Source organism: Etheostoma cragini, chromosome 6 (assembly GCF_013103735.1).
Source record: "Etheostoma cragini isolate CJK2018 chromosome 6, CSU_Ecrag_1.0, whole genome shotgun sequence".
In the NCBI taxonomy this organism is placed as follows: Eukaryota; Metazoa; Chordata; class Actinopteri; order Perciformes; family Percidae; genus Etheostoma; species Etheostoma cragini.
In genome coordinates this window covers 6946742-6957921 of record NC_048412.1, presented here as the reverse complement: position 1 = coordinate 6957921, position 11180 = coordinate 6946742, and the positions used below count along the sequence as shown (strand labels likewise).

Here is an 11180-nt window from a genome sequence, read left to right as displayed (position 1 = left end):
GAAGTTGTATTCAATCCGAGCACGGATATTGACTCATATTACTCGTATAATACTTGTACTCGGCAAAAGTGCTTTATCTGTACCGGATACTCGTTTCAGCCGGGTACTCGGATCACCCCTACAATTCAAGACACTGGTATGTGTACAAGGCTCGAATGGCTCAGGTCTATCTTATATCCAGGACATGGTCAAACTATACACACAAGCCCATTGATTGCAGACTGAAAAATGTATCTGTTGTGCCTACACCACAAAAACAACCATATTCTTTCTCTGTCTCTTCTTGTTTCTAAGAAGCACATAAAGCAGATCAACATATTTGATGATGTCAGCTAAAATAATATATTTTTTTATAACATTAGTAATTTGTTGCAGATGCCCAATTAATCTTACCTGACAAATTCGGATGGAGTTGTCCAGTACGGTCTTGGTATCGGTGTTGTAGTCGCTGCACGGCAGCTGGGCGTGGCTGAAGTGGGCCTGCAGCAGCAGGTGGGTCTTGGTGTGGGCGCTGTCATAGGAGTGGGGGTTAACCTGCAGGGGGAGCTGCTGAGCCAGCTGGCTGTTCAGCTGGTCCTCATTGTGTCTGACGGGCAGCTCGGCATACTCCTCTGCATCCTGCGAGACCGAGATCAAAAGTGAAACAGGAAGTCTAAAACATGTTGTGGTCAGAATTTTTTAATCCGAGCATCTGTACGGCATACATCTTCCTTCTCTTCTTTTACAATTAACCAAAGATTGTGATGATATTTAGAATTCTTAAAATGTTTGAATTACATTTCTGAGAATGCAAAACATTTAACAGGAAACCCACAATGAAATGCACCGGATAACTGGATTACTAAATTGACGATGAAGGTCCATCAATCTCCTCCTGTGCTGTTGTCGCGTGTTGCGTTCTGTTTGTGGTTGTTATTCAGAGAGATGCGTGGACACGCATGGCTCCTCTCCTCTAATTTACTTCAGTTTAACTTCGACTAATGTAGTCCTATCAACAGGCTGTGCTGGGGGCATTTGTCATAGCCTCCTCCCGGCATGGACTGTTAAGGCTCCATACATCACTAACTGAAGCCAGTCTTTCCAAAGCTAGGACCTTAAAAAGAACCTGAGCGGAGTGGGGACCGGGATGAGGGATAGAAATAGGAATCATCGCAGAATGATATATCTTTTAGTGCCGTTGTGTCTGCATATGTGATGTGCTGGGGAGAGACTATAGATCTTTAAGCACACATCATGACCAAGATCTCCACACCACCTCAGAGCCCATGATAGGAACATTTACAGAGACAGAGGAGGGAGAAAGTAATGGGAGAGACTGGGGCTTTGAAGCACTAACTGCAGAGAAAAAACTGAAAGAGGGGAGCAATGCAAACAAAAAGGGAGGGAGATAGACGCAGCTGAGGCCTATTGTGGGGGTCAGGCCCGCATTACAACTGCTACAAAGGACACAGACATAACTAGTACATTTCTTGAAATGCTAGATGACACTTTTCTGCAGTTTGTCCCAAATATCACATAAATCGTGTTGCATTTTAGAAAAGCCTCTTAATTTGATTTTGTCTCAGTAGGAACAACTAATTAATTAATTAATTATTGAAGCTCAATCAACCACAATTTCAAAAATCTATTAATTGTTTCAATCATTATCAAGTAAATATGACATTTTATATGACTATAAAAACTAACGACCATTAGGTCCTTGGGAATGTTTGTTGGTAAAAAAAAACATTTCAACATGCCACTTTGGACTTTGAAGCTGGTCATCATTATGTTTCACAATTTAGTTATGTTTTTATTAAAGTTATTATATGTACAGTATATTGATTATAAATGTCCATATTATTTTGGACATTTTACGTCCCTCCTCCCCAGACTCAAAGTTCACAAAGGTTGCCAGGCTGAGGCCGCGGCATCCACAACAATGTTGCTAGACGCTTCTCTCACATAGCCAGACATTACTCCACATATACTGACATAAAAGCCTGTGTTCATGTAAAGCTCTGTACCCGACTGACAACCACCATCTCTTGGGCTAAAATTACGGCAACAAGCGCTAAAACTCCCACTCCTCTCCCACGACCAGACCCTGAAATTAACACCCGACCACCTGCCAAATACGTGTCAATATGGGATTCAGACGCGTAACCATTGGTAAGCAGGGTACGCAGTTGCTACTAGTTACATGCAGCAACTGACCAAGCGGGAGTGAGACAGGTCAAATTAATTTCCTTGTTTCTGATATGAAGACAAAATGTGTGTGACTTGAACATCTCACACTTACCAACATATCTCGAAGCAAAAGACGGTGCAAAAAAATTCAGACCGTCCTGCAATTATTTACAGTATACATTTTAACATCAAGGTGGGCTATAATGATTTTTTACTGTAAAGTTGCTGAAAGTTGCTGCTGTTTTAATCCTGTCGGCTTGCTGCAGAGGGCAAAGCTGCTGCTCTGTTCCCCCCGCAATTGACGCACACACACACACACACACATAAACACACACAATCACACACACTCACACACGGTGGATGCAGGAAAAAACAAAGATGAGATGTAGAGGATGACCTAAATTGAGTACAGCTACATTATTGTAGGTGCGATAGTAAGTTAAAGTCCAATAAGTACTTTATCAAACCGTATGAATGTGTGTCCCACCCCAGGATAGGAAATTATGCTTTATGCCGGATAATCAAGGCGGGCCCCCATACTACAGCACGTGATGACGGCGCAATGTTCACGAGTGGGCTACCATGAATAGGAGAGGATAGGCTCATAGAGACACAGCCATTCCTGTTTTTCACCTTTATAAGGCAAAAAAACAACTGGCTGGTAAAAACTGACTGTGGCAGAAGGTCAAAAAATTTAAATTCAGGCCCTGCCCACAACTAAAAGACACACTTTCTCATCTTAAGAAGTAAAAGTACATCAACAGAGTACTTTTTGCAGCTATTTTTTAATTCCCTGCTGTGACTGGGGATCAACTGGTCAAAAAACTCAACAAAGCAATGGTTGCGATCAGGGAACACAACTAAATTTCTAGATCAGAGTCCGCCAGGGCAAGAAAGATAAGAGGTCAGATTATTTGACAAATTGTAAACAACCAAGAGTTAATCCAGATTATCTGAAGCACTCTGTATGGAGGTAGAATTGAAAGTGAGTATTGCCTGTAATAATGCCTAATTGCAAAGGAAAGCAAATCTGCTTCCAGCCCCAGAATCTTGGCCAACATCTGTAATTATTTTCAGCAATTCATTAGGTCTGATGTTGTGCTCATTGATGTCTCGATAAACAGAGCCAATGAGAGACAGCATCAAGAATGGGGAGACCAACCTCCAGTGCCAGAGCCAGAAAAAACAGCAAAAGAAAAATGGCCACACAAAATGATAGTAAGCGTTGATGAGATTGAAGCAGCATCTAAATTGACATATTTCTTCAACTGGCGTGGCAACAGAGTGCTCATATTATTCTTTTATTTTTTCCCTTTCCTTTAATGTGTTCTACATCTTTTTGTGCACTTCATCGGCTTATAAAGGGAAAAAGCCAAAAGTCCACCCCAAAGGGACTTACAAGGGTCTGCACTTAAGTCCAAATGTTGAGGTATTTGTACTTGACTTTTTTTTTCCTTGGATGCCACTTTCTACTTCTACTTCGCTATATTTCAGACAGAAATATTGTATTTTGTACTGCAACACATTAATCCGACAGCTTTAGTAACTAGTTACTTTACAAAATTTCTGTGCACAAAACACATGTACTTTATATAACAAAATGTTTTATTAAAAAAAAAAAACTAACCAACAATCTAACAGCCTACAAGTGCAGCTGAAATGATTAGACCATTAAACACTGAGTTGACTGACTAGAACTGTTTGGATCACTTCCAGTGTCTAAAATTTGAGTACTTACTTTTAATACTTTAAGAAAATTTTCCTGATTATACTTACATACATTTACATAGGTAACATTTTTAATACAAGACTTGTACAGTGTTGTATTAATACTTTTACTGAAGTAAAATATCTGAATACTTTTTCCACCACTGCCTGGCATGTATATTTGTATATGACAACACATTTGATTGTCTTGTTGGACAAACTTTATGTTTATTGCAGTTTGACTTTACTGTGAGAACAGTGCCGTATTAGGAGGAAGAGGACAAATACAGCAGGGAGGAAAACAGACAAAAACAGGCTGAGTGGTGTGTGTAAGGAGGGGGTGGGAGGGGATGCAGCAGCGCGGTGTGGGTGTTGCTCATTAGTGGCCACACTGCAGCAATTAGGGACAACTGGAGAAGCATGCAAGTGCTTTGTAGCTAACAGGGGGGGAGTGGACAGGGCGGCGTGATGACTGGCCTATTGTATCGCAGCTTGTTGGGGAGGGAAGGCAGCAAGGCAGCAACTACATGTGTGCAAAGGAGAGGGTTGTCTCAGAGGAGACTCCCCTCCATATGTTACCATTACTATTGAAGTCAAGTTAAACCATTCAACTCACTGAATGGACTTCCAGCTGAATGGTATAAATGTGATACGAAAAAAAAGTGAAGGAAGATCTAAAGAAAATAACTATATAAATGCATCTCAAGCGTTAACTTGTAAACATTTATCTTATAGGCTTAACATTTTGTCCCAATGGCATTGTTTTCTTGTGCTACTTTTAGATGGTTCTGTTTGAAAGATTATTTTTCCTTTCTATAAAATAAGTAGGCCTACTCATTGTGGTTTTATGTGTAGTTGTTCTTTCCCCTTTAGGTATTGGCCCAGCTCGCTTGGATCTTTAAATGATACCAACAAAAGTAGGCAATCTTTTATCCAATGAAAAACCAAGAAATGAACTGTTACAAGCAAATAGAGCCATACCTTGCAGTGGAAATGCAGCTATACTAGAGCACTGAATGTGTAAAATAGTCCTATTTCACATTCAACTACTGTTTGAGTAAAGTTTGCTGAAATAAGGTGATTACTGAGCCTTTAAAAAATGTGAACAATATAAAATGTTATATTTATGTATTTTTAGCAGTCAAAATATTTAAAAAAAAAATTCAGCCCCTACAGATCTGCATCATCCCACACATGGGGACAATGATCAAGAAATACATCCATTTCCTTCAAATAAGTAGTGGCGTCCATTAAGAAAATTTACATTCTATGAACAAAACCTCACTTTTTTGTTGACACATATACTACATTATGATATCCTGTCCACTAAGGACATGTCTGTCTTAACAGATTTTTTAAATTAGTGTCAGTAAGTATCCTGAAACAAGAGAAAATATCACTGCACAAAATGACTTGATTTTCTTTACGTTTTGCTCTAATAAAATGTACAAAATGTAGAACTCAAAGGTAGCCTAAAAAATAATTGATGAAATAAGGAAATGCACTATGAATAAGTACAAATAGATATGAACCCGTTAAAAGCAGTGGTAAAAATTTGTATGTCATCCTCTCCCCCTCAGTGACGCGTTATAAGAGAACCCGTGTAACTTTGAGGAAAGTCCCGCCCTTCAAAAGCATTCACACGCTACGATTGGCCAGGCGTCCATGCCTACGCTAGATTTGTTCAGGTCCTATCCCCTGGCTATCCTAACCTTAACCACTCAAGGTCAAGGCCTAACCCAACCAATCGGGCTGCTTCGTAGGTCGGGACTTGACTCGAAATTACACGGGATTGCGTGGGATGCATAATAACGCCTCCGTGAATAACAACGTTTCATGTCTGGTGTTGATCCCACCAATCACAAGCCAGAGTGTTAATGCACAAGGTTAATCAGTAAAAGGAAGAGGGCGACATATCACACTGAAGCCCCAGCATGAGGAGTGTTAATGAAGCTTACCCAAAGGTGTTAATTCCATAGAAGGGAGTAAAGTGCGTGTGTGGGCATGAACATTCCCTTAATCTATCTTTTATTGGCAAATGCCAAATACAATATAATAAGGTATAACTGTCACTGATCACAGAGCAACAAAAAACAAAAAGAAACATTGCCAAAGTGTGTACTGTCTAAAAGTATTTAACAACTAAATCAATTTTGAGAGTAATGCATTAAAATATGTGTAGTCTTATTTTTCACTTGCAATTACAATTATTGTTTTTGTTGTTTACAGACATTTCGTACAGAAACATTTGATTTGTGTGACTCTCACTTAGCATACCATCAGTGCATACACAACGTTGAATGATTTCCCATACTATGAGCAAAAGTGAAAGAAAATTTACAAAGAAAACTTTGCAACCCTACTGTGAGAACAAAGGTACAGTATTGTTTAGGGAGTGCATGTGCTGAGTCCAACCCTAAATGGATGTATTTACTAGAACTCAAGGTAGCTCAAATCCATGTGTCCTTTCTCTCTGGAGGCATTCGGTTGCTGAATTCATTGTTTTGCATCCCTTAGATTAGGGGTCTTCAACGTTTTTTAAGCTAAGGACCACTTAACTGAAAGAGAGATGAAGCAGGGACCTCCTACATTTACTTATACTTTTTTACTATAAAATTACGTTGCATAATAAACTGGGTCTACAATACAATTTAGGGCAGCCTGAAGCCTTTGTACATACCTTTTATGCACAAAATCCTAATATATTAATATATTAAAATATATTATATTAAAATAGCCTAATCATTGTTGGCATGGTTTTATAAATCAGGTTTTAATTCTAAAACATACATGTGTCAAAGTGAATCTTTAGGATTAAATCTATCTGTAGATTACTTTAGTGACCACCTAGGCCAGTAAGCAGGGGGACTTTCATTTGCTTATACTAGGTTGGATTCATGTTAATGTTAATATCTGAAAATTGACTGAGGACCCCCTGTTGAAGATCCCTGCCTTAGATCATGTCTATCACTGGCCTGACAAGTCTTGACTTAACTGGTAGCCTACAAGGTCTGAATTTAGAATTTTTCTGTAGTTTATCTACCACCAGTTTCAGCAAATAGCAAGTGAGCAATCAATTTGACTACAGCTCCAACACAAAAAGAGAAGAAATTACAGTGACTGGAAGCAGTTGTGGATTGGTTCCATCAAGACTCTGGCCTGATGCAGACACAGCGGCAAACTCACTTTTGTGTCAGTCACACAGGGGCTTGAGATCAAAAACTAAAAAAAATTACTCTTGCTGAAATTTGATTTCTTAGATAAGTAGCTGCTGTACAAGGGAATTAAAAGCTAGAAGGCACAATAGCGACACAAGATTTAAATTTATTTAAACGTTGACTTCAGACTAAATCTTTTAACCAGACCTACATTTGGGCCAATGGGGTTTGAGAAAGGGAGATCTTCTTCGTATGCATGTTCTGGGCAGCCAATAAATCAATGTCTATGCATTAAATGTCTTTGAGCGCGGTGACCCATTTGTTTTAATGACAGCATGTGCACTGTAGCATGGGTATATTTCAGTTTTGTCCATTTTCTGTCAGGCAAGTGTCATTCGGCTTTCCAGCTAAACACTACTCAAACAATACCGCTGACAGGCCATGCTGACACGGTAAAAAGCTGTTTGCTTTCCCCGTTCCAACACACCTGTACCTGTGGCTGCTGATAACCTATATACTGTACCTAAATGCTCCACCTAGTGATCAAACACAAAACTGCATATACATTCATGTCACCAAAGTGCTATATAAAACAAAAAATGCAACAACAAATGTGTCAAAAAGAGGGCCATATATGTATTCACAAAAAAAGCGACATTGATAAGCATAAGAAAAGCAAGAAATTTCTGCGATAGCGCGTTAAACCACAACGCCCTTACGAGTAGCGTACATTAGAGCAAGAACGGCAGGGTGCCTTAAGTGAATGATGTCAGTGCCCGTGTGGTCGCGCAAGGAAGCGAGTGTTAATGGAGAGTAGAGTGCTGCTGTGAGGAAAAGAGAGAGAAAAACAGATAGAAAAATTGATTTAAAGTGAGATAAAAGTGAACAAGAAAACAACAAGATTGAGCTTCTCAAATAAAGTATAAAGTATAATCTACTCTAATCAAGACACAGTGGCTTTTTCTGTTGTCAATACCACCGGAAAAGTGGCTTAAACCTTAGCACTGGGTTTCCATTTCAGCTCAATGTGAGTCTTCACTGTGTTTTGCTGTCATTTACAGCCACTCTGCTTTCTCTCCTCACTGTTGATCTATTCCACAGACAGTTCAGAAAGTTCTATTGTCAATAAAGTGAAAAAAAAACAAGACAGTTTGCCGACAATGCCGAGGGCAGACGCTTTGCAGCAAAGTGAATACCAACATAACAAACATAAGCTGCTCTGTTTAGGCTACAAAATGTACATGCGGGCTGAAACTCAACTATGCGGTTTGGTCGGGATTAAGCTATAAGCAGATGGAAACTCCGCTAGCTGCTAGGCTAATGTGCAATGGTAAAGCATTAACGTTAATGTTACCACGTCCACCTCAGCTCAATGGACTGTCCATCCTCATGTGCAAATCTGAAGTGACCGGCAACTAAAAAATAAAATTCTCTCATTAAGTCTTGACTGTAGGATAGAAAACAGTCCAAAAGGATAACTACACAATTATTATAGATTTCATTATATTTCAAATCACACAATCTCTGTTGTCCATGTAACTTCCATGAGCAAAACCTACAAAACTAAAATAAAGAAAATATGCGGTGATGGCAGTGATGATGCCATCGCCGCGGTAGTGACGCGTGACCACGATGATGCTGCCCGTCCCAGCCCCAACAACAGTAGCTGTAGACCGTGTGAAACTCACCGACAGAACGGAGAGCAGCTCATGGATGGGCAGCTCAGCCCTCAGTCGCTCTTTAAACGTTCGGATGGTCTGATGCTTCAAGTAGTAATAGGAGGAGATGCGACCATAAGTCAGTGGCTCAATGGTCTGATCATCCTGGAGCATGAATAGAAACAACAATTTGACAAACCCAAACTTGATGACATATTAAAGAATTTGTGTAATTTTCAGGGAGAACAACTTAAACAGACAGACAGACAGACAGACAGACAGACAGACAGACAGACAGACAGACAGACAGACAGACAGACCTCTTTTAGCTCTATGCAGTAAGAGCACTCCAGGTCCCGCAGGCTTCTCTCCACCAGGTTGGACAGGTATTTGTTAATGGACTCGTGGCTGATGTCTTCTAGGCTGTAATAACTAAACAACACAGGACAAAAGAGCATGATCGCAAAACACAACAATGACTTTATGTAGAAATACAGAAGAAAGCCTGTTTAGCAAGAGACGAAGAAGAAACTTTCATCCAATCGTACAGTACAATGTAGTGAAATTCCATCTCTGCATTTAACCCGTCCTAAGCATTAGGAGCAGTTGACAGCCACATACTGCGTCTCAGGAGCCACATGGGGTGAACTGTCTAGTTCAATGACACTTTAACATGTGATCGGAGGAGGCCGGGATCAAACTGGAATGGTATAGTACATTGGAATGGCAAATTTGAATAGGATAGTAATAGTAATTTCAGCATTTAAATAGTATTGTTTTTTTTTTACTATTCAAACTATATTTGACTTTTGGAATTGCCCTACTTCAGACTACCTGGATTTTGTTAGTAACATGTACACATGAATATGAACAACCAGGTTTCCATTAAACATCATATCCCAGATATGATTAATTAAAGGATGAGACCCAATACCGAGACGAGAGATTGATTGAGGTTTTCTCTCCTCAATGATATTAACACTGATGATGCAACTTCATTAGGGCCTAATGGAAAACCCAGAAATAAATGTTGAAATGGCTTGTCACTACTGTATCGACACGTCGTTGCTCGTTAGAATCTTGTACACACTGTTTTGTGAAGAAAAGACACAGCTGAAAGAAACACAGCCAGCCCTTGCCAGTAAATGGTTCCCAGGTTAGGCTGTTATTACCTGGAATAAGACAACAAGTGGCCAACAACCAAAATGGGTTCCATGCTCACTGCTCTGCACTGCTAAGTAAGAGTTACCACATGAGGCTCAACAAAAATGTAATCAAAGACATTCTTCATTAGCTCCCAATGCCAATAATTGTGCATGGTGTGTAAGTTAAATAAAACGAACGAAAGAAACCAAGCACGGTTTCAATAAAGGTGGTAAAAACGGATTTATAAAGATCCTAAAGATGTGTTTGCAAGGGTGAAAGAACCTGCAGAAGTCTGTAATGTAAGTCATGTAAAATATGTCTTGGTTAAGTCGGAGAACTGCTTACAGAACATTACTGGTGGTTATGGGTGCTATTTGAGTGCCATCTGGTTGTTCTCTAGTGTCAGTGGATGGAGCTAATAAGTGGTCCTTTGTAAATTTCTGTGAAAGCTGCAACGCAGTATTAGTGTGAGACCTTCCTTTTGTTTGTTTCAGCTGCAAGCTAAGATGAAATACATATGCAAGTCTTTAAACGGCATCTGTTGTTGCCAATTATTCCGACTTTGGAAACACTTGTACAGATGTAGGGTTTGGAGAATGGAAGGCTGCTAGTATTACTAAAATATGTGATAAGTATGTAGGAGGTACATTCAACAATTAATTAAGATGTTGATAATATGTATTATATAAGTATATCAAAATGGTTTGTTTTCCTAATTTTTCCCTCAGGTGTTTTTATAGTCTCTAGGTCTTAAAGTTTTGGGGGAAAAAATCAAATTACGATTTTTTTCTGCAAGATATTGCAATTACGATTACAATTTGCAATTTTTCTTAGCTACATATTGCAACTTCTACAATTGTGTTAAATAAAACATGATCCATTGAAAATAGGACATTTCTGGAAACAATCTATGATATGTAACATTATACCAGCCTTTGTTATATAAAAAAACAATAAATATATACAATAAAAAGAGGAATTAAATACGTTAAATGTTACACCAAACATTCAGCTAAATGATTTGCATTTGATTAATCACAGTCTTCACAATAAGCCAATCTTTCAAATCGCGTTTTCAATTTGAAAACGATTCGTCGTTCAACACTAATAGGTTCTGTCTTGTTGTTTTTTTTGCTTGCATGGAAGAATGGGTATATGAAAAATATGTAAATGTTGAAGTTCATGCACATGCTTGCACAGCAGTTTATGTTTAACAATTAGTGTATGTCATTTGATCCAACGTATATTCTGTTTCCATGACAAATAAATGACATCAAACAAGAAACTGTTGCCAAAACTTTAAGTTTAAAATAATTTAAAATAATTTACTGTGCAGTAAAAG

General features: G+C 39.0%; 1 protein-coding gene and 1 long non-coding RNA gene across 3 annotated transcripts in view; both read right to left on the bottom strand.

Moving 5' to 3' along the window:
* Positions 1–11180, bottom strand: part of ascc3 (activating signal cointegrator 1 complex subunit 3) — a 178514-nt gene that overhangs the window by 11914 nt on the left and 155420 nt on the right. For both annotated transcript variants that reach the window (XM_034873475.1, XM_034873474.1), the window contains exons 35-37: positions 9013–9124; positions 8723–8857; positions 394–618 (exon numbers count right to left, since the gene is read on the bottom strand). In XM_034873475.1, the coding sequence (XP_034729366.1) occupies positions 394–618; positions 8723–8857; positions 9013–9124 (472 nt within the window). The remainder of the gene's footprint in view (positions 1–393; positions 619–8722; positions 8858–9012; positions 9125–11180) is intronic.
* On the bottom strand, positions 7415–7640 carry LOC117945777. Its single transcript, XR_004656893.1, has 2 exons — positions 7591–7640; positions 7415–7557 (listed from the first exon to the last, which is right to left on the bottom strand). It is a non-coding gene; the product is annotated as an uncharacterized LOC117945777 (long non-coding RNA).